Source organism: Budorcas taxicolor, chromosome 22 (assembly GCF_023091745.1).
Source record: "Budorcas taxicolor isolate Tak-1 chromosome 22, Takin1.1, whole genome shotgun sequence".
NCBI lineage: Eukaryota > Metazoa > Chordata > Mammalia > Artiodactyla > Bovidae > Budorcas > Budorcas taxicolor.
The window spans coordinates 49,240,344-49,264,920 of NC_068931.1; the positions used below are offsets into that span (position 1 = coordinate 49,240,344).

General features: G+C 47.6%; 1 protein-coding gene across 1 annotated transcript in view; it reads right to left on the bottom strand.

Moving 5' to 3' along the window:
* Window positions 1-251: 251 nt before the first annotated feature.
* Window positions 252-24,577, bottom strand: part of DYM (dymeclin) — a 390,393-nt gene continuing 366,067 nt past the window's right edge. Inside the window, exon 17 of the mRNA XM_052660241.1 lies at window positions 252-664. Coding sequence (XP_052516201.1) covers window positions 515-664 — 150 coding nt within the window. The 3' untranslated portion in view covers window positions 252-514. The remainder of the gene's footprint in view (window positions 665-24,577) is intronic.

Genomic DNA, 24,577 nt, shown 5'->3' on the forward strand with positions numbered 1-24,577 from the left:
CTGAAAGGCCACTACACACATACACGGCTTCGTTTCCTTATTAATTCCTGTCCTGTCATCTTTTCAGATTGATGTTTCTCAATGTTAAAACACAAACACACCACAGACACACACTCTCAAAACAAAAATCCTGAGCATGCAAAAAAGAAAAGAAAAAGAAGTATGCACTGATAAAGTGTTATATGCCTAAGGCATCAGGTTTCCTGGAAAAGCTCTAGATTTTTGGTTTAGAAATAAGATTGCATGTGAAATAGCTGGTTTTCACATTTATTATGGTTGCGTACCCCCCTCCCACTTTTTGCACTAGAATCTAAACTGAGTGATCTATTGCCAACTGGCACCAATTCTCCAAACCCACGTGTGCAAGGGAAACACGCCTGTGTGATCCTCTTTAATAGAAGACACACCAGGGAATCTGTCTACCTCCGTTCCCCAGAAAGAACATAAGTAGAAAGGCTGCGGCTGGAGGGGGTCAGAGGCTGGGTGGGGTGGGGGGCGGGGAACGGGGCCGCTCTCAGTCGGAATCCATTGTGAACAGCTGGATGTCCTGTGGGTTCCAGTAGAGGCCTACTGCCGAGTTGTACACCAGGGACCAGACGTAGGGGATAAAAAACTCCTCGGGCTGCTCCTCTTCCACATATTTGAATTTCAGTTCTGGAAATTTCTGCAACAAAAACAAGATGAGTTGATCAATCTCACAGGCCTGTGCGAGAGCAGCGGGAGTTTGTACACGGTGTGTGGGGGGCGCAGGAGGCCTGGGAGCCCTGGGCCACAGATCCAGCCTCCCAATGATCCCCTGGAGGCCGGGTGAATCCCCCGAGGGAAGGGCACACAAGCCCACCGACCCTGGTCAGGGCATGAGGTGAAGCGAGAGACGTCAGGCGGGAAAGCAGGCCCTGCCTGGGGCAGACAGTGCTCAAGTAGAGACTGTCTGTTGCGTGGCTGGAGTCCTGTTGACTGGGTCTCCTTGAGACACCTCCCCTCTCAGGGCTGAGTCACCTTGGAGGCAAGGACGTTCCCCCCCACAGCTCCTCGGCCTTCACTGTGCAGGCTGGCAGCACCGTGGGCCCGGGTGGACGTGGCAGGTGGGGGTGAGGTGGGGGCACTCCAGCCCTGTGGAGCAGGCAGCAGAGGGGAACCTGGCTCTGCCATGCTTCCAGGTGGCCTAGCTGCACTCTGCAGTCCCGGGTGAGAAGGAAGAACACGTGCAGATCCCTGGAAGTGGCACTTTCACCGCAGCATTTCACCAGGATTGGGGCTTCTCATTTTCTGATCTTACTCCTGATCTATCATCCCTTTGGCCGCCAAGGAGCCTGGGGTCCCCAAAGGTCCCTGGTGCGGATGCTTCTCAGGCCAAGGTGACGCCAGCCTTGCGTCAGACACTTAACAAATGATTTGATGAATGACTCAAAGAAGCAATCAACCATATAAGGACCAATCAGGTCCCAGACACGATGGTAAATACTTTACGTATATTACAGTAGTCAATCTCTCTTACGTGAGTCACTCACTCATTGTTCTATTGCTTGGATGTCTGCTCCTCTGCACACCAGGCAGTGTGCATCAGGGCCTCACCATGCATAGTCCCTGTCCTCACAGAAGGTTACTTCTCCTGGAGCAGAGGGACAAAGAAGCGGCAGCCACGGAACAATGGAGGTGAGTAAGGAAGAGTACAGTAAGTCCCCTACATATGAATGAGCTCTGTTTTGAGAACACGTTTGTAAGTCCAACTAAGTTAGCTTAGGTACCCAACTGACACAACTGGCTACATAGTATTATAATGTAATAGATTTATAATACTTCTCAAACAAATAATACAGAGAAAAAAAACAAACCAAAAAATAAAGGAAACATTTTTAATCTTACAGTTCAGTGCCTTGAAAGGCACAGTAGTATAGCACAGCGGGCACACAGGGGCTGGCACCGAGTGACCAGGCAAGAACTACTGACTGCAGGGGGGAGAGGAAGTGGGAGATGGCAGAGCTGAAGGATCGTCAGCAACAGGAGAGAGAGGGCGAGCTGCAGTTTCACTTCTGCCTGATGTTGACTGAATGCATCTCTGAAAGTCTGCAACTTGAAGGTGTGTATGTAGGGAACTTACTATCCTAAGAAGGGAGTCCCACTAAGGAGGGACCAGTGGCTACACAGGCCTGCGGGAGGTGGAAGGGCAGCCAGGCGAAGAGGGAAGCCAGCGCCTTCTGAGGGAACAGCAGGCAGGGAAGGCATGAGGCACTTTTTGCTGGAGGCGAGAAGAGGGACAGTGCGGGAGCCAGCCCTGGTGAGCAGGGTCCAGAGGGGAGGATGGAATCGCGTGAAGAGTCCTGGCCTCCGCTCGAAGGGCCTTCGAAACCTTTGAGGGGTCTCAGGAGGGGGCTTGATGGGAGAGGCTTTGTGCAGGGACCACTTGATCACAGGGTGGAGAACCAGAGGGCACTGGAGGGGACAGGGCCTGGTCCAGGTGAAGGGAAAATGAGCCTGAACTAAAATGAGTTAAAAAATTTTAAACAAAAAGTGAGGGCGTGGGGGGAGGGGTGGTGGTGGTAGGTAGTGGGTTAGGGGCTAAGAGGGGGCGGGAGTAAGGAGTTACACACATGGGGGTCCCTGGTGGCTCAGACAGCAAAGAATCTGCCTGCAACGCTGGAGACTCGGGTTTGATCCCTGCATTGGGAAGATCCCTTGATGGCTACCCACTTCAGTATTCTTGCCTGGAGAATCCCAAGGACAGAGGAGCCTGGTGGGCTAAAGTCCACGGAGTCGCAAAGAACTGGACACGACGGAGCGACTAATACTTTCACTTTTTTCACTTTCACACAGAGTTAAAGAGATTTTTCAGATAACCTGTGCAGTGATTAAGACTAAACATCTAAGTGCTGGATCCTCAGAGTTCCAGAATGATGACCCTGGGGCGGGGTTATGCAGGAAATTCTTTGTGGCAAGTAGAGTTTTGAGTTAAATTTTAGCAAAATGTATAGGAAATCATGGGAAGGAGGGTCCTCTGGTCACGGCTGTTCCCTCAACATACCACAATGGCACAGTCCCCATCTGTTACAGCTTTAATGGAAACCAACTTTATTCCATGGCTCCCAGGGCATCAGTAAATACAGTCTATACACAAATGGGATTTATAAGCAGCCCACACTTCAGCCCTACCTACCGCTATATCCACCCTCATACATTTTACCCCATACTTTGCAAAACAATTCAGGTTGAATGCAAACCCAGGCCTTTTCAGGGCATCAGTGTTTCTGAATCAGTTCTCTCCTCTCCTCAGTGCAGGCTAATGGTCTCGGTGTGCGCTGAGGGCCGTGTTGGTTCTCGTGCACAGGGACAACTTCTCCCGCTGGGCTCTGGGGGTCAGTCTGGCAGACAAACCACGAGCAGCAGGGGCTGCAGCACTTCTGGCGCTTCCTGGTCGGACTGGAATTCGGTTTGGTCCCCCGGCTTTCCATCCTGCGGGACCCCTCCCACCCTGGGCCCACAGTCTCTGGGCGCGCCACAGATGTTCAGCAGCTGTGCAGTCTCTGGGGCCCGGGCACCCTTGATGAGCCTCCTCACGTGCTCTGCGCTGCTTCTGGCCTGGCACGGAGTTCTCAGGTATGGGGACAGGGTTCTCGGAGGTGGCAAAAGGTCTTTGTCACGGAACCAGGTGTTTTATAGGTAGCAACACAATGATCTTCTTTTCCGTGAAAAACCTGCATCTGTAGCAATAGGGTGCAGTGAGTGGCTGCCACCAACCGAGCACTCCCTGAGCACCAGGCCGGCCTAGAAGCTCCCCAGACGTGTCGTGGTCAGTCACCACGGTGTCCTGGCGAGGCCCACATGGTCAGCTCCACAGACAGAAGGTGAGGTGGGGCCTGGAGCAGCTGAGTGGCTCGTTTCAGGTTACACAGCTTGCGGGGAGGAGTCAGGATTGGAGCCTCGGTGGGAAAGTTTGACAAGAGATACCACAGTCACAGATACCACAGTCAGCCTACTGCTCTGTCCCCAGATCCAATTCTCCAAGGCTCCACGGGGCCCTTTCACTATATGGATAGAACCTAACACACACACTGCTGGTCCTGAAAGAAATGACCAACCCCACAAAGATGTCAAGCATCAAGAAAGTGGGGCTTCCCTGGTGGTCCAGTGGTTAAGAATCCACCTTGCAATGCAGGGGACACCAGTTTGATCCCTGGTCCAGGAAGCTCCCCGTGCCTCGGAGCACCTAAGTCCGAGAGCCACAGCTACCGAGTCCAAGTGTAGCCACCACTGAAGCCTGCGCACCCAGGTCCTGTGGTTTGCAGCAAGAGAAGCCACCGCAGTGAGAGGCCCACAGACCTCAACAGAAAACAGCCCCCACCCCCTGAAACTAGAGAAAGCCCCCCTACAGCAACGAAGGCCTAGCACAGCGCCCCCCTAAAAGAACCAAGAAAGTATGGTGGACTGTGTGTGTGAAGAAGAAATAAGCTTCACCCTCTAATAATGAGGATGCAAGTCCTAGCTCTTGGAGTGGCCTCAACTTAGAAAACCTTTCACACTGTCTTGGAGGGGAGGGGAGTGGGCTGTGGGCTCAGAGGTGGCGGCTTGAAACCTGCCCCTCAACACAGCAATGTCTCTTTCAGCTGGAATAATAACATCCTACATTTTTAAGTGGGAATGTCACAAATACGACGCATTTCTGGTTGTCAGTGACAAAAATGACTAAAAGATGTGAAGCCTTTTCTCCATCAAGTGACTATTCAGGGGTTTTCCTACGAAGGCAGGCCTCAGGAAAGGACATGAGGCAGCTTACCCGAGACCGCTTTCTGTCCCTCCAGGGAGGGTGGGATGGAAATAGAATGAGCAAATTGCTTTCTCAAGAATTCCCTCCAATTAAGCTAAAGAAACTTAAGCAAGAGCTGCTCAGGGGATGGCACTGCGTTCATGCGCTGGCACAAATCTAGTAGCCCTCGTGGTTTGGGGGAAACTCTGACAACTCTCCCGTTAGGACGAGTCACGAGTCAGACGTTGCCTTTAGGTCACAAGCAGCCAGATCCAGGAAAAGGCCACCAGGAGAAGCATCTGGCACCCCCCAGGGCTTCCCTTTCTACCACCTGGTAGAAACGAATCTGAAAATGCCTTGTTTTTATTTTTGCTTGAGTTTACTTCAAAATGATCCATCTCACTCTGGAGAGAGTAGTAAAGTTCTGTCACGAGCAAAGGTAGGTTTTGAAGAAGGGCCTTCCGTCTGTCTGGATCCTCACTTGTTGAAGAGCAAGCTGTATGAACAAATGCATGGTTTCCTGTCTGCGCACATCCCTGCGCTGCAGCTGTTTAACTGGACGGGAGGTGGGGCTTGGCTCTGAGGGGAGTTCAGAGCTATCGCGATGAGAAGAGAGGGGTCACCTCTAAGCTGTATTTTACATCAGTCTCCCTGGATAGTTCTGTGGCAGACACAACAACCTCCAACAGGGGTGTGACGTCTAGCTCCGAGAGGACACGGCTGGAGAGGCTGAGGTGGCCAGGAGTGGGGGGGACGCCAGGCCTCCTGTTGGCTCACAGAGCCCACCCAGCAGGGGCGCTCTGAGGAAGGGACACACCGAGGGTGCCCAGGGGCCAGGGTCGTGGGTCACCTCACCCATGACCACCCAGTAACAAGCAGCATCTCTCAGCTCATCGGCTGGTCTCCTCCACAGCAGTTGGGGTTGAGCTTGCATATTTGTTTGTTTACTTGGGTACCATCTTCCCCTCCAGGACACAGGTCCCAGGAAGGCAGGGACCTTGCTAAGATGACAGCATCTAGCATACTGCTGACACTGAGGAAATGTCTGCTGAACAATGAATTAAATGAATGAGCGCATGGCTTCAACTCTACACATAACCCTGTGACATACGTTTATTAACTATGTTGAATGGATAAGAAAACCGAGGCTCAAAAGGACAAATAAGATGCCAAAGAGGACAGAGCTAGGAAGCGGAGGAGCTGGAGGCCAAACAAAAGTACACCTCGCCCCTGCGCGCCCCTCAGAGTCGACAGGGACCTAGCTGCGCGTTTTTTTAAAATGTCTACATCGCACACAGACGGGAGGTTTTCATGTCTCTCTAGTAATGATAAAGAACCTCAAGCATTTCTTCCGTGTTCCCAGCTGCTAAGTCACTAGCCCTCTGTGCTTGAGTGTCCTCATGGGAACGGACGGGACCGCTCTCCAGCTCTGGAGCCCAGGTGGCCCCGGGCTGCTGGGGGTCAGGAGGCGTCGGCCCTTTCCTGGCTCGGCCACTGGCAGGCTGAGCCGCATGGGGCAAGTCACAGCATTTCTGCAGGACTCGGTTCTCTCGCCTTGTAGAAAATGAAGGGCCTTGGGCTTCTTCTGAGTCTCCTGGGTGTGGTTTTATGAGATGACCCCAGTAAGGGCTCCACTTTGGGATTCTCTGCATGCCCCCCAGGATCTGCTGGGTCCACCTGGAGAAAAGGGCTGGATGAGTTGGGTTGAGGGACAGCCCTCACGTCAAGCACTTGCGGGCTGCCACTCAGACAGGCATTACCTGGGGGCAGGCTCAGCGGAGAGGGTCAATATCTGAAGGTTCCTGAGCTGTCCTGGGGGGTGACAACAGTTGGGTTTTAAAGGCTAAGACTCCCCAGATGCTTAACAATCAAGACACACACGAGGCTGTGGTTGGCCTGCTGAGGTCTGAGAGCTCGTGGCTAAGTGGGCTGAGGTCCCAGGTGTGGCCGCTTCCGTGGAGTGTGTGCCACTGGACACAGGGCAACCCAGAGAGCAAGCAGAGACAGAGTGGCGTGGACACACTTCTGTTACCAGCAAAACCCAAACACTGCAGACAGGACACACTCACGCCCCTCGAGTTCTAGTACCAGCTCCTCCTTCCTCAAGGGAACAAGTGGGCTGTGGGTTATTTGCTTGAAATTTTTCACCAGCACTTAAAAGGTTCAGAAAGGGGGATAAAGCATAAACAGTAAGAAAAACAGAGCGTTTTCTCCAGGATTGGCTATAACAAAACAAACATAACAAAGCACAAGGTAAAAAGTTTCATCTTTCCTGCAATGAGCTGTTTTTAAGACAGTGTACTGGAAAGATTTTAAAAGGGCGAATAATAGGCATAAATCATAAGAGTTTGGAAAACACCACTCAGTCAATCTGACTGAATGGGAGCACACCCTCTGCATAACGAACCCTGTCCAAGGAGCACCGAATTTGACACCCTTCCCAATGTCTCCCTGTCTATCTAGTCGGAGAGAGAGCCCACCTGGGTTGAGACTGAGACAGACATTCTTAAAAATATGTGCTCCTCTAAAACAGATCTGTAGATGGTGACTGCAGCCATGAATTAAAAGACACTTACTCCTTGGAAGGAAAGTTATGACTAACCTAGATAGCATATTCAAAAGCAGAGACATTACTTTGCCAACAAAGGTCCGTCTAGTCAAGGCTATGGTTTTTCCAGTGGTCATATACGGATGTGAGAGTTGGACTGTGAAGAAAGCCGAGTGCCGAAGAATTGATGCTTTTGAACTGTGGTGTTGGAGAAGACTCTTGAGAGTCCCTTGGACTACAAGGAGATCCAACCAGTCCATTCTGAAGGAGATCAGCCCTGGGATTTCTTTGGAAGGACTGATGCTAAAGCTGAAACTCCAGTACTTTGGCCACCTCATGTGAAGAGCTGACTCATTGGAAAAGACTCTGATGCTGGGAGGGACTGGGGGCAGGAGGAACAGGGGACGACAGAAGATGAGATGGCTGGATGGCATCACTGACTTGATGGACATGAGTTTGAGTGAACTCCGGGAGTTGGTGATGGACAGGGAGGCCTGGCGTGCTGCAGTCCATGGGATCACAAAAAGTCGGATATGACTTAGCAATTGAACAGCAACAACAATACTCTTAGAACTCTGAGAGCTAAGGAAAAGAAAGACAAAAGGCTCTATTTACACTAAAGACACTGGGGACACATTTTGTTAAGATTCAGCCCAAGAAATGTCATAGTCTGAATGTCAGATCAACAGCCTAGAAAAAGTCACTCTTTGCTCTGCTCTTTTCACGCCTGTGAAGAACGCTGATGCCATCCTGCGCTGGCTCAGGGAGGCCCAGGTTCCTCACTTGAGAGCATCTTCACTCCTGACCCGGTCAGCAGGGCACAGGCCACCGGGGTCTTCCTGACTCTGAAGCCGTCCTCCCCCGTCTACCTCATCTCCTTTTTTGCCTTCTAAGGCCCCCCTACAGGCCTCAGTGAGGGACTCCTGGGTAGATGGGCTTGAGAACCCACTGAAGATCCGGGAAAGCAGAGGAGGGGGCTCTGGGGGGATGGGGGCTTTAGTGTGACAGTTACGGCAAGAAGGGGTGAGGAGAGGGTGGGGAGCTGGTCACCGCAGGCCCAGGCGTTCACCCCTCTCCTTCCGAGACAGTTGTGACTCAGCTCAACAAGGAGGGAAAACCCATCTCTCAAGCTCAGGGCTTGGTCTCAATCCAAAGCTACTTACAACAATCTTGTTGTTTTGACTTTTGGAGCCAGAGGTAATGCTAGACTCTCTCGAGTTTGGCCGGAATGTTTTTTATCAGCTCCAGTGAATCAACCCACCGCAGTGGGACATCCGGACGCCCAGCCCAGAGACAAAGCAAAGGTCTGATTTGGTGGTTGAGACTCGGGTATAATAAGTAGACCAAACGCTTTAAAGACTGTCTCTGCTGTCAGCCATGTGATCTGGTAGAAACCCACAGGAAGTTCAGCGAACAGATGTAGGGCTCAACTGCAATAATTTTATTACCGCAAAAGTTCAATGGAGTTTTCCCCCTTCCACCATTTATATAGATAGCATCAGAAACTCTAGCAAGTCCCTGGCGTGGCTCCAGAAAGTTTAGTGTGCTTTAAAATCAAACAGCTAGACAGCACATTACAAAAAATTCTTTCAAAGACCGTATCAAGCCTCTGAATAGACAAGTGATGGGTGATGGCTGGCAATGAGGCAGCCCATCACTGCTGGGAGATGGTGTGGGACGGGGTGGGAGAGGTGAGTGGCTGCTAGTGGCATGCCCCGGGGCTGTGGTGGTCAGGTTCTGTGCACATGGAAAGAAAACTGATTTTAAGATCCCGGCATAAGATATCCAGGTAGGCATTTACAGGCAATTATTTTATCGTGGGGTAAATTGGGGATGAAGAACCAGTTTCCCTACTATTCCTTCCCTGATTTAATCTCACTGTGTAATGTTGGGTCCTTCAGGAATGGGTCCTTAAACTAAACACAGGAGGTGAGCGCCAACTATATATGAAGCATTACACTTGGAGGAAAGGAAAAGGAAAAGGAGTAACTGCTGCTCCTCCAACAGCGGGGATAAGCTAGCAGGAGGAATAAGAATGGTGGGAGCATGACACAAGGTGCAAGGGCCGCGCCGCAGGCAGACCGGCCAACACCGGGCTCAGACGACCGTGGGTGGGCCTGAACGCAAGCTCTACGAGAAGCATCCATGTGATCGGTCCAGCTAAATTACAATCTGAACAAGCCTGAACCGCAGGCTCTTCTTTGTGTGATGGAATCCACTGTAAATGAATCAAATATTATTGCTTAACTGACATAAAGGAGATAAGCACTGGTCTGTAAATAAAAGCAACACTGGATGTGGAGCAGTCCTGTTTTATGCAAATTAGTTTCAAAGTGAATGAAAAACTAAATCTAAAGTATAGAAAATTAGAAAGGGTCATTTGTTTTTACTTTACTTTAATTTTATTTTGGGGGGCTTCCCTGATAGCTCAGTTGGTAAAGAATCCATCTGCAATGCAGGAGACCCGGGCTCAATTCCTGGGTCAGGAAGATCCGCTGGAGAAGGGATAGGTGACCCTCTTCAGTATTCCTGGGCTTCACTGGTGGCTCAGGTGGTAAAGAATCCGCTTGCAATGCAGGAGACCTGGGTTGGATCCCTGGGTTTGGAAGATCCCTTAGAGAAGGGAAAGGCTACCCACTCCCGTATTCTGGCCTGGAGAATTCCAGGGGGTCACAAAGAGTCAGACACGACTGAGTGACTTTCACTTCCGCCTGCACCGTGTGGGGTGTAGGATCGAACCCACACTCCCTGTAGTGCAAGTGTGAAGTCTTACCCACTGGACTGCCAGGGAATTCCCTAAAGGGCCATTTATTAAAAATTATAAATTAAGAGATACAAAGCTGACTTTAAGAAGTCTGTCATGAGGTGGCTCAGAATACAGTCACAATACCTTGCATGTCTAAGCTCATGCTGGCTGGCTGGGCAGTGGGCACCTTCGGGATCTCCCTGGGAAGAAGAGAGCTACAAGGTGAGCCCGCATCTAAGTCGCTCAGTCGTGTCCGACTCTGCAACTCCTTGGACTGTAGCCTTCCAGGCTCCTCTGTCCATGGGATTCTCTAGGCAAGAATACTGGAGTGGATTGCTGTTTCCTCCTCCAGCTGATCTTCCCAACCCAGGAATCAAACCTGCATCTCTTATGTCTCCTGCATTGGCAGGCGGGTTCTTTACCACTAGCGCCATCTGGGAGACCCAGGGTGAGTGGACACCTATGAATATTTTGAAAGCTCCGGCCAGAAGACCACCTCTGAGATTACAAGGGACACTAATGGCTCTGTGACTGGTGGCAAAAAAACCCCCTGAAAAACTCTTAGGAAAAACAGAAAGATACAATGTAAGATTGAGCCTACACTTGTGATGAATTCTCCACCATCACACCATCAGCCAGAATCTGAAGCCTGCTGGAGTCTGAAGACAGACTCTCTCTCACAGGTCCAGGTTAAAGGGGGTCATGAAATGGGGACGTCTTCCGTTTGAAATTTCTCTCTCTTTTCGGGAGAAGGGGCACTGGTAGGGCAGCCTGCAGGAGCAGGAGGGAAGAACAGGCTCTCCCTGAGACAGGCTGTGACAAGTGGGTACTGACCTATAGGGGTTGGGTTGGGGGCAGGGAGGAAGCTGGCATTGCTCGTGGCGAGACCTTGTGGGCAAACACTGAGGCCGATGACACACTTGCAGGCCTGGCAAGTTGTAGGGCCCAGACACAGGCTCCAAGGCCGGCAGCTGGGGATGCTGCTGGAAAGAAGGGATGAAGACAGAGAGGGGCCTCAAGGGCTGGGATAATATATCTATTCATTCAGTGAGCCTAGAATTGAGAGAAGAGGCACGTTGGGAATAGATATTTCTAATTTAAACACCATTAGCTCTGAGATGGCAGTTGAAGTTGCCAAGGGTGTAAACTCCTCAAGAAGACTGAGCTGCAGCACTGAGTACTGACCGAGTATTGATTGAGTACTGTAGTATCCAAAAACCTGTTCTAAATGCAAATTATTTTGAATACAGCAGACCGGGAGGAGGAGAATGTTTTGATTCCATGGTGGGAGATGAAGGGCAAAAGTTAAGAATTTACTGGCATACTTCTTGGCTGAAAGCCAGCCCAGAGGGGGAGCCACAGATGACTGGAAAAGTGTATTCTTCCTGCAGTGGGCTCCTTATTTTGGACAGGACTCAGATACCTAGGGCTTCCCTCATAGCTCAGTTGGTAAAGAATCTGCCTGCAATACAGGAAACCCTGGTTTGATTCCTAGGTTGGGAAAATCCACTTGAGAAGGGATAGGCTACCCACTCCAGTATTCTTGGGCTTCCCTTGTGGCTCAGCTGGAAAAAAATCCACCTGCAATGAGGAAGATCTGGGTTCAATCCCTGGGTTGGGAAGATCCCCTGGAGAAGGGAACGGCTACCCACTCCAGTATTCTGGCCTGGAGAATTCCATGGACTGTAATAGTCCATGGGGTCGCAAAGAGTCAGACACAACTGAGCGACTTTCCCTTTCACTTTCAGATACCTGGTTAAGAGAGTGAGATCCCAGGAAAAAAAAAATGCATTACTGGGAAATAAAAGTCCAAGTAGAATAAAAGCTCCATGAGGGCAGGGATTTCCCCCTCCTCCCCCCCTGCTACTGATGCATCCACCAGTGTTTAGAAGATTGCCACGGACTTGAGAGATATTTGCTGAGTGAATGAATAAACGAATGAATGAAGAGGTAAAAATTGCTGTTTGTAAAAAACTCAAGAGTTATTGGCAGGGTGGGAGTGGGGTGTGCTGGGTGGGTGGCGGATTTCCCTGGTAGCTCTTCTGCAATGCAGAAGAACCTGGTTTGATCCCTGGGTTGGGAAGTTCCCCTGGAGAAGGGATAGGCTACCGATTCCAGTATTCTTGGGCTTCCCTGTTGGCTCAGATGGTAAAGAATTCGCCTGCAATATAGGAGACATGGGTTCGATCCTTGGGTTTGAAAGATCCCCTGGAGGAGGGCATGGCAAACCACTCCAGTATCCTTGGCTGGAGAATTCCCATGGACAGAGGAGCTTGGTGGGCTACAGTCCATGAGGTTGCAAAGAGTTGGTATGACCAAGCGGGTAAGCATTTTGGGGAGGTGAGGGACAAGAGGGGAAAATTGAGTCCTGTACACTGGATGAGTCAGTGGAATAACTGCCCAAATTTATTTGGGACAAAATGAGCCAAATTAATTTGAGATGCAAATGAACTGACTTAACTGGGATCTGGGGGCAATACTTACAAACTCAATAAATTAACTTCTCAAACTACCTCTTCTCCTTGCTTACCACCATCCTACCACTGTCATAATCTGGCTTACCTAGGAAACTGGATCCTGGATAATGGATGACATTAATATAGATAGTCACAGTCATATTTTATATTTCAATACCTAATTATGGAAAATAAATGAGTTCATCAAAATGTACTAGTCATGAACCGACACATAATATGTGAATGGAGAAACGTTCATTTTTAATGAGTCCTTTACTTTTTCCTTTTGTCAACACTATAATATGGTTTTTAAAATGGGGTAAGGCCTTAAAATGTAAACAGTAAGTCCTGATTAGTGTGTCTGTGATAATATTTCTTTATACTGTTTTTTTTTTTCCAGATTAATATGTGAATTAAGAGAGAGTGGGAGATAGAGATTTTGGAGAAAGATTTTGAATCTTGTTTAGACAAATTCTGGCAAAGCAAGGATCTTTGCTATGTCTGAAATGTCCGTGCTGGGAGATACATGTGGGTGACACGTGGTGGCTGTGGGGACAAAGACACAGAAGACGCTTTGCTGGCATTCCCCAGACAGACTGTGGTGCCTCTGATTGAAAGAGAGTCTCTGTGATTATATTAGGCGAGAAGACACTCTTTACCACAGTATGTCAGAGATATCTGGAAAGAGAATTCCAACTAAGATGAACGCAGAGGTAAGAAGTTGTCTTTAATTTCTTAAGAGTTATCTCCTTTGAACATTCTTAGGATTTAAGTTATAAGCAAATGTGACAGTTTTTCAAGCCTTCTTAAAAAGTCTTGCCTGAATTATTTCTTAGCAGGAAGTTAAAACAAGGCTCTGATGATCAATATCCCTATGCATCCACCATATAGGAGAATTTTCCCCTCTGCTTATGGAAAGAATAATCTATTCACAGTGTTCTATGAAAAGCCTGTGGTTGCTAAACCAATTATGCTTTCTTCAATCTACTTGGAGAAAATTCCACTTAAATCCCCTGATTCTAAAGGAAGGCCAGCATTTCACAGCCTAAGTTCAGCCTCAGTGCTCCCTATGTCTCTCTTTCCCAGGGACGCAAGTATGATCCATCAACAGACGAACCACATCTGTGACTTCCTGTCAGATGCTAAGTCCTGGACCCGTGGTTACTCCAACATTCGTGATCAATGAATTAAAAGCACAAAATGAGGTTGGTTTCCTTCTCCACAATCATGAGGACTAATAAAGGGAATGAGGAAACTGAGAGGAAAGGGAACAGAAGCAGAATGCTCCAGAAGATTCCTAATAATCCTGTTTGTTGTTAGGAAGTGAGTCTGCCTTAGATTCCACTCAGTCATGGTTATGTCATTGTGAGACAGAGCCATCTAGAAAATGAGCACTCCCAGCTTCAACTAGACAGGCCTAGGTCACCTAGAAAAATCTGTATTACTTTCCTGGACCATTATACTATGGGATCCTGGAATCACAGAATGTTAGCACTTGAAGAGACTCTCAATTTTAAAAAGAAGGTACAAAAATGTACAAATAAAACCATAAAAATCCTTAACAGTTATATAAGGTCCACCAAGTTAACTGGAATTCATATTAAATGACTATACATTGATTTCCTCAAGAAACTGTTCTAATATAGGGAACATACTCATTATCTTAGTCCAAAACTCCCTTAGACTTGAGCTTGTTCCCTTTGGGGAAGCCATTGACACTGCCTCAAAATTAAAAAAAAAAATGCTATTGATAAAATAGTTGTGTTTTTATCCCCCTGAAGCCAGTAAACATATTATCAAATGATTCAAAAGTTTGACTTGGTATGATGCATCACATTGTAAGGGGGTTCCCTGGTGGCCCAGATAGTAAAGAATCTGCCTGCAACATACGAGACGCAGGTTCAATCTCTGAGTTGGGAAGATCCCCCGGAGAAGGGAATGGCAACCCTCTTCAGTATGCTTGCCTGGAGAATCCCATCGTCAGAGAGGTCTGGCAGGCTACAGTCCATGGGGTCACAAAGACTCAGACACGACTGAGCAACTAAGGACATACACACACACCACATTAAGATATCGTTTCACTATGTAAAACAGCTCTCAGTTGTGAGACGCTCAATTCACTGAAAACCCCAAGATAGAGGAGATAAGCAATGAATGCATCAGAATGAACTGACCGAAGCAGTTTGTTTAATTTTTCCCAAGGAAAACATGAACAGGAAGAAGCAAAGACAGAGCAAAGTGGGTGGTGGGGTATGTCTGTGAAGGGCGGTGGGTGGTGGCGGTGGGATGAGAGAGACACTGGCACAGGAGCTATGTGATTTGACCACTAGGACCAAAACTAAGAGGAACCTGTCCCACTGTACACTAAACTATAAAGCTGAAGTAACTGAGTGGTGTACTATCCCCCATCTAATGTGGACCACCACAGGTGTATATGATTTAGCACTTATACCTGCTATGTTATAATTACAGAAGAATTAACCAAAAAGCTGTATAAAATAGGTATTTTATGTATCTAGGGAATATATCCCTACACATCTACGGAATACAGGCTGCATTTTATTTTACAGTGAAAAAAATGTGCTTGAGATTTAAACTTCCAAAAGTTTTGCAAGTTAAAGATGTATATATTTCAAAATACGCACAACTACATGAAAGAACCAGAGGTTCCCTAACTTACCAGACTTGTTCCTCTTCTCTTCTCATTCTATCTTAATCAACTAATCAATCTGTCAGGTGGAAAACTTTATGGAGAACGGCAAGTATAAAGCAAAGTTCAGATGGTCAAAGAGCTGAAAATCTAGCACGGAGACACACTGTAAATGCACAAACGAAACATGTAAATGTCCATCTCATTGTTAAATACCAAGAGTAGCGATACAGGCCGTGAACCACTGAAAAGTTTCCAGCAGGAGGAGGTGAATACATCTGTTGCGTCTGGGACAGTCCCCTTGGAGGCAGGGGGAGCTGGGCTGTTAAGGTAGAGAAGGGGTGAGGAGACCACCACTTCAGGCAGGGACAGGCAAGGCAGCAATGAAGAGTGGGCTCAGAGGCCGGGGGCAGAGAGCACGGGGCTGGGCTCAGAGTCTGAACTGTACTCATTTTTCCTGGACTCTTCAGGCATCAGGGAGAGGGCTATGCAGCAGGTGAGGGGTGAAGTTTATTCAGGTGACTGGGTGGTAGAGATGGTGGTGCTGATGGTGACACTTACGTGTGTGTGTGTGAGTGTGAGTGTGTGAGTGTGTGAGAGTGAGAGACATTCCCCCCAACAAACTACACCCATTTCCTCCCCCCAACCAAGTTAGAGAAATGAGATCTACTGACCAGTAGCATTGGTATCACCTGTTAGAAAATCAAATTCTTGGGTCCCAGATATTCTGTGATTCAGGAAGGCAGAAGGGAAAGAATGAGCTGAGAGAGAAAGAATTTCCATTCTGGAGGAGCCATATGAAGGAGCACAGGTTCTCAAGAATCGGGAAGAAGGATAGTGCAGGATGGCAAAGGGTATCCTCCAACAGGGGAGTTAGGACAGACACCACGTATGGCTCCCTCAACTGGCACATGGGGATACCGAGGCCTTTAATAACAACCATTTATTTCATTATACAACAAAAGTCCACACAGTTGAAGCTATGGTTTTTCCAGTAGTCATGTACAGATGTGACAGTCGGACCATAAAGAAGGCTGAGCACCAAAGAACTGATGCTTTCAAACTGTGGTGCTAGAGATGACTCTTGAGAGTCCCTTAACAGCAAGGAGATCAAACCAGTCAATCCTAAAGGAAACTTGATGCTGAAGTTCAAGCTCCAATACTTTGGCCACCTGATGTGAAGAGCCGACACACTGGAAAAGACCCTGATGCTGGGAACGATTGAGGGCAGGAAGACAAGGGGACAACAGAGGATGAGATGACTGGATGGCATCATCGACCTACTGGACATGAATATGAGCAAACTTCGGGAGATAGTGAAGGACAGGGAAGCCTGGCATACTGCAGTCCATGGGGTCACAAAAAGTCGGACACAACTTAGCGACTGAACAACAACAATTTCAGATGACAAGGCTAAAATGTGGCAGAGACCTAACAAGAAATAAGTATTTGGGGCTACTGGGTAGGCTGGCCCTAAGACACGGACAGAAGCTGGGAACCATCTCCGTGGAGTCTGAAAACAAAGTGAAGGTAATAAAAGAGAAAAAAAGGGAAAGGATGGCGAAAAAAAAAAACAGTGCTTCAAGATGATCTAATCTTCCATTGACATTCTTTGCCATTCATGGAGCCTGCTTTTACCCTTTCCTATACCAAAATACATAAGTTTTAAGTTTCTTGTCTTAGTGTGTTAGAAGTTTAAAAACCAGCCCTCCATATTCAAAATGGAGTGTGGTGCAGGCTTCAGGGCAGGCTGGAAATTTAACTGCACTGTATACCAGCTAAGTTCACATGACTTTAATTTTTTCCCATAATTTTCTTAAGAAAGGAATGTTTTACCATTTTATGAATAAGCAATACCACTGCAGGCAAATTTTTTAAAACATATGCTCAGAGGTGGCAAAGCGGTGGCACCAGCCAACCTGACTGGGAGGCCCAGAAAGAGTGACTCTACATGCTCTGAAGGGGGCTCATTGCGGAGCCCAGGCCTGGCACTGACACAGCTCACATCCTGGGTCAAAGCCTCACACCTACCCTACTACCTTCGTACAATTTTAAAAAGGGGTATTTCATAAACTGGAAACATCACATAAAAAGGGCTGCCCTTGGACTTCCCTGGTGGTATGGTGGATAAGAATCCGTCTGCCCATGCAGGAGACACGGGTTCGATCCCTGATCCAGAAAGATTCCACATGCTGTGGAGCAACTAAGCCTGTGGGCCACCACTACTGAGCCTGTGCTCTCGAGCCCATGGGCCACAACAACTGAAGCCGGAGTGCCCTAGAGCCTGTGCTGTGCAACAGGAGAGGGCACCACAACGAGAAGCCCGAGTGCAGCAAGATGACCCGGTGCAGCCAAAAAAAAAGGACTGCCCTTTGCACATGGAGGCAGTAGTCCCAGCCCCTCAGACTCATTAACCCAGATCCTTTCATATGTGCATTTGTCTCTGATTCGGCCACATACTTGCACCTGATTCCTCTCAGGGACGTGGGTGTAGGATTCGAAAGGGACTGGCTTCAAATTCTTACCGGCTTGTGGCTCCAGAACAGTGAGGTGGACCAGGTGGTGATGAGTGACCCTCGTGAAACATTCTAACCCACAGCTTTATCAGCAATCAACACCAGACCCTTTCCTGCACAGTTCAAAGAAGCTGGAACTTCTGCCCTTGCCTGGGCATTCACACTTCTGTCCACCACTGAATGACACTAATTTTTTTTTAACCTCAAAAGGATGCAGCCTTTTCTGGAACACCTCTGATTTCCAAGTCTCACTCTCATGAGGGCAGTTCCTGAGAGGCAGGTATTCCTGAAACTCAGCACAAAAGACAAATCATAAATCACTTATTAGTCCAAAACACTTTGCTAAAGATGCTGCAGCCATATTTTAAGCCCCATTACGTACAAAGCAACCTGAATAAAAGATTCGAATGTGCTCTGAGTTGAATGGAAATTCTAAAATTGAGGAGAAACAGCTAAATAATCTGCAAGTCTTAAATAGGAGTATATATACACCCAGAGGGGCACAGACCTGGGGAACAGTGGTCGGAAAGAGCTAAGCAAGGAGGCTGGGAGGTGCTGCTGCCTGTGTTCTGGGCAGCAGTGACTCCATGTGCGGCGGGGACGGGCTGGGGTGGGACAAATGCAAGTATCAACTGAGGGGCTGGAGCCCTGTGCCCTCTGTCATTCACAGCCTGGAAGCCAAGGCTGGACCAGGCAGGGCACTGGACTCCTGTCCCTTTTAATTCCCCAGCTTAGACAGGCTGGAGGTTGTAAAAGGCAGGCAGTTGGTACTTTTATGCTCCTCATGGCAATGGTCATATGTACCAATTACATGAGACTGAAATAAACACCATGGTAAGGAGGCATAACCTTTGAAGACTAATATGTATCTTTCCCATCTAGGCTCTGAATGGCGTAATGGAGCAAAAATTCAGGATATCTGAATTTTAGACTTGGTTCTGACACTAATAAACTTGGACAAATAACGTGACTCCTTTGACACTTAGTGACCTCATCTGTAAACCATTACTGCTGATGAGGCCTGCTCTGCCGGCGGTGAGGGGCCGATGCGGAAGGCTGGCTGTGAGGTTTAAGTGACTCACGTGGGGCCGGGGGCACAGCGAGGGCTGGGCAGGGCTGCTGGCCGACTCCGGCCTTGTCCACGGAAGCAGTGCCCCAGAAGGGCTCTAAACGAGCTCATCTCCTGCCCTGGGACAGGTACAGTCAAAGGAAAATGGAATAGCGGGACCCCTGCCTTTTCTGTTTTGGTTGGTTGGTCTATTTATTTATTTTTCAAAGCAATGCCACAGAAGGCAAGTAAAACATTTGTAGGTGAAGTATTTGAAGATCTATGGTCATTTCCAAAACCTGACAGTAGTTTAACAGGAAGCAGTTTTACGTTTTACAATACAGGCTCTGATTAATCCAAATTTACATATTTCAATAAAGCAACATGCATTGCTTATCTCTTAATTTGCTTTCAGGGACTAACCACCGATAACTCAGTTTGCTATACACTGCAAGCATGTTAACTAACATTGGAATTTACCTCCAAAGTATTCAGAAACGTTTTGAAGGATATTTCTAAGAGAAATTCTAAATTTAAACAATCAACATATTTTAGAGGAATACTTAAATGATAAAATACTTTTTTTATACTTAGAGAAAAGGACATAGTTTATTTAGAGAAAAGACTATTGAACATTTGCTTCATTTTTTAAAAAACAAAAATTTGGGAAAATAAGGTGAAACTATAAATTTCCCCTAAAAGAGAACTATTGTCTATTTAGCATGAAAGGGATGACATGTGAGTTCTGGGGCTTTTAAAATACTGCTTTACTTTCTTAAGGAAGAGGGAATATTGTGCTTACTGCAAGAGTAATTTACATTGTTGATACATCTTCCACAGTTTCTCCATCCTAGTGAACATACAAAAAACTTTCTGATGAAGAAGGATGTTAAGATAAAACTTCTGATTAAATCCCTCTTGTAAGGTGACCTGTTAACCCATGCATCCTTCCTTCCTTTGTATTAATATTTACATTTTAATTATAACCACTGATGATTTAACAAATATGGTATTTTAACACAATGGCAGATACAAAAATAATGGTCTCCTCTGCCATCTGGCTGATGGGTCTTCATCGTTTGTTGTGACTATACCAAGAGCCCAACCAACTGGCTGACTCCTGGCCGTTTTTCTGGCTGTTCTGGTGGTCAGGGTTGCAGCAGGGCAAAGCGAGGCACAGACGGCAGCCCCAGAGCTGCTGTGAGGGCTGGGCCAGCAGCCCAAGCTGAAGGCTTACTCGGTACCATCGAAAGCCCAACATCTCCCCCAACATTTTATTAGGGATGCCCACACGCAGCCATGAAATTAAAAGACGCTTGCTTCTTGGAAGAAAAGCTATGACAAACCTAGACAGTGTTTTTAAAAGCAAAGATATCACTTTGCTGACAAAGGTCCATCTACTCAAAGCTATGGTTTTTCCAGTAGTCATGGACGGGTGTGAGAGTTGGACCATAAAGAAGGCTGAGCATAGAAGAACAGATACTTTCAAAATGTGGTGCTGGAGAAGACTCTTGAGAGTCCCTTCGACTGCAGAGAGATCAAATCAGTCAATCCTAAAGGAAGTCAACCCTGAAAATTCATTGGAAGGGCCGGTGTTCAAGCTGAAGCTTCAATACTTTGGCCACCTGATGTGAAGAGCCAGCTCACTGGAAAAGACCCTGATGCTGTCAAAGACGGAGGGCAGGAGCAGAAGGGGGTGACAGAGGATGAGATGGTTAGATCACATCACCAACTCAATGGACATGAGTTTGAGCAAACTTCAGGAGATAGTGGAGGATAAAGAAGCTGGCCAGTCCACAGTGTCATAAAGAACTGGGCGTGACTTAGCAATGAACAACGAACAACAACATGCACAGAAGTGGAGAGAAGAGTGTGCCCTTCCACCACGGGCGTCACGGTCAACTGATGGTCATTTTTGTTTCAGCTATTTCCAACTTCCTTCCTCTGAATTATTTTAGCATTAATCCTACAATTTTATCCCCAAATATTAACCTACATATTATCAAACAGGTAAAAATTTCTTGCTCTACTTTTAAGATAACTCATTAAAATTAAGTTAGAGTGATCCTTTGTACCATAAAAGTATTTGACAAAAAATATGTCATATGGCCTCTAAGTAATCATAAACAGTTACGTGGAGAGTTAAGAAGAGTGCAAATAAAAAAAAAAAAAAAAGGGAGTCATCAAAAAGCAATTCTCCAGTGTAATCTATTGTTTAGAAGAAGCAATGTACTAATTACCAGTCCTGATTTAGATGGATTCTAGGATGTGCACGAACAATCCAAGTGACCTCCTAGCTCCGTCTGCTTCCTCTCCTTTATACAAACCATCAGCCTCTGCCAAAACGACTCTCTGAGGTCCTCTGCAAACCCCAGGCGATTCCCTGCTCCTTGAGGCTCTGTTTCTGAGACTGCTCTTCAGAGCTTAGATGTCCTCCCCACCACTTTATCGCTTCCAACACAACAGGCTCAAATGCTTCCCACTCTCCTGAATGTCCCTCAAGGCCCCTCCAGTGCTAGGTGCCTGCTGGCCCACCCACAGGCATCCGTCTGTACACTTCCCACAAGACGCCTGGACTGGACACAGGTTTGCATATGGCTTATGTTTTGAACGCAGACTTTGCTGAGTGAGGAACGTGCCCTCCCCTGTCAGGAGCTACGGTGGCTTAGGAAAGACGCAGACCCTGCAGATGAGAGCAGGTGGGGAGGCTGGGATGTGATGGTGGACCTGAGTGGTCCTGAAGGAGGCGGTGAGGTGGGGCAGCATTTCAGCACCGGGAATTATTTGGAGGCCTGGCCAAACAAGAAAAAGGTCTCAGCCCTCCAAAGAGCACAAGAGGACCACAGGTGCAACAGTGAGTTCTGGTCAAGGGGGATATCCTTGGCGGTCCGGTGGTTAGGACTCGTCACGTCCACTGCAGGGGGTGTCAGTTTGAACCCTGGTCGGCGAACTAGGATCCTGCAAACTTTGCGCCCACCTCTCCCCTCACCCCCAAATCTGGTCCTGGTTCTCTGTGGCTTAAAGAAAAAAACCTTTGATGACTTACCAGTGAGAACTACTGTCATAGAAAACACCAAAAAGAAAAGACAGAGCCTGCACCAAGGTGTTTACAACCTACATCTGGAGATAAAACATTTATAAAAATAAGTATAAGACAAGGCAGAAGTGATAAGTATCGTGTAGGTGTACAAATGAGCATAACGTAAGGAAGTTCACGGAAGGGAGTCATCACTTTAAATGGAGGCATCAAGGGAGGCTTCAAGGAGGAGGTGGCAATTGAGTGGTCTGTAAACGATGGGTAGAAGTTGGGCATGCGAAGATAGGAAGAAAGGCATTATGGACAGAGGGGGAGACATAAGACACGACACGGAGGCAGAAAAGCACAAGGGTGCCCAAGGACCAGCCCAAGTTCAAGCTGTTGAGAAAATGGGGACTAAAATGGGGAGTGATGTGAAACAGAGCTGAAGGGCCGGTTTACAGATCCTTACTGAGCCCGACTCTAGACTTTGGTCTGTGCAAAAGCCACTGTGTGTTTGAGCAGAGCAGTGGTCGGACTGGAATGCTGCTGTGGAGGATTACCTAGGAAGCAATGGGATCCATTTGATTGAGGAGGGCAGGAAGCAAGCCCCCAGAAGAGAAGCAGCTGGGCGACTAGATCAGGGGTCCAGGTGACAGGGTGAGGGACTGAACCTGAGATGACGGTGGAACAGCAGAGGGGTGAACAGGGGAGAGGGTGAGAGCCACCCGGGCGAGGGAGGGAGCAGGAGGGCAGGGAGGGAGGGAGGCTTGGCTGGTTTTCACCGCTGCCCCTCCCCAGAAAGGGAGATGAGGGCTCAGAAGAGACAGATCCAGAAATAAATTCAAGAGTCTCCTCTGCTGATGGTCATATGTTGAGTCCAATGACCTTTGTTACTTTTGTTCTTCACTAGAAACAAACAGACAAATAAAATCCGGTTCCATCCTTGTCTGGCTCCATTCTAATGAGTCTTTATCTTTGTGATATGGTTTCCTTGAGCCCGTTTGCCTCTGGGAAGGGGGTTTCAGTGCGGCTGACGTCACACAGCCTGTATATTTAGGTCAGCGGTAGCTGCTGACAACAGCCCGCAGTTCCGCCTGTCTCACAGACTAAGCGTGCTGTCTGGAAGGGTTTATCACCGTGCTGGTTCTCTGGTCTCTATCTTTGAAAGCTGGAAATGGGAAACAGAGCCTGGAAGGAAGTCCTAATACTTATTTCTGAAGAGAGATGCTTTCCTTAATTTTGTCAATTTCAGCTTTTGATCATCAGCCTGTGGATATAGAGAGCAGTAATGACAGCTTAGGAACAAGGAGAGACCAGCTGTCAATGACTAAGTTTCTGACTGCAGTCCAGGAAACACACCCACATCTAGTTCAGGTTCAGGGCCTGCTGACCAATGCCCTGGTCAGTCCCCGGGCCTTGACTCTAATATCTCCAGGGCCTGCAGATGTACACTGACTAACAGACAGTCCTCCTGCTGGAAGTCTGAGCCAGGAAACTACCTCTCACATGTTCGGGGAGACAACAGCAAGCCTTGAGGTTCCTGGGACGAGAGTTAAACTGGATTGAACTCAAGGTTCTTCACAGGACCCTGTTTCCCAGGCTTGGAACGCACGTGGTTCCAAGGTCACACTGCTTGCCATGTGTCCCCCCCCTCTACCTCCCAACCTTGCCCTGTGAATTATCTGGGACGAAAACAGGAGTCCTTAGGACACATTAGGGTTAAGGGTTCCAGCTTAACAAAACTGATTCCAATAAGGGAGTTCAGGCTCTATACAAAGTTGAGGCAATATGCTCCCACTCAGAAATGTACAAGCAAATTTCATTCCCGGGGTTCTGCTCCATAGCATTTTTTTCTCACTTCTGGAAATCAGGAATGGGAATGGAGTGGGTGACAGAAAGGAGGTGATTAGGATAAACTTGGAAAGCCACTAAGGCAACCTGACTTCACCTAAGGGGAAGAGGCAACCAAATTCTCACATTGGCGCTTTCTGTATCTGGAATATTCTGTCACCATTAGCTGTTACTCAACTCTCACTTCCCCTTTCTCCAGTTAGAAACTAGACCCCTACTAACTGGAACTTTCATGAAAACACAATTATTTTCAGGACAAAGAAACAAGAGAACAAGCACATATTCAGCATAGTATACGTCCAAGGGACCCTCCCCCCAAGATCCTGACAGACTCTGCACAGCTTCTCACACTTCACACAGGCCTGTACATGGAAAACTCACATTAGAAAGCGGATGGAAACACAGTCAGATTCTGAATTATTCACAAGAGATAAAAAGCATCTATGCCTAAAGAATTTCCCTCTGAACTATAAAAAGCTTTAGGGTCTAAGTTGAACTGAAGGTGTAGTTTATAAATAAATGAATATATAGACAGAACTAAAGAAATATTAATTTGTAATATTGAAAGATACTGTATCACAGAGTCAAGAAGCCGAGTGTGGTTTAGGACAGTCCCTGACCCAGAGGAACTTCCTGTCTAGGGGACAGCTGTGTGTGTATGCTCAGTTGTGCCTGACTCTTTGCGACCCTATGGGCTGCAGCCCGGCAGGTTCCCTGGGAAGGACTCTAAAGTGGTGGGGCAGCAGAGTGGTGGGGCAAGGCTTTGCTGAGGAGGAGGTAATTTCTAAATCTAGAGAGAAAGGGGTGAGTTCTGACACGGAAGAAGCACTTAAGACACTGGGGGAAAAAAAACATGAATAGGGTCATGTATGCAAAAAACAATAGGGAGATAGTAAAACCGGTCACTTCCCAAAGAATGAGGTTTTTAAAAAAAATTTTGGTTTTATACATTTTTTTTGGTCACAGAGGATCTTAGTTCCCCAACCAGGGATTGAACCTGAG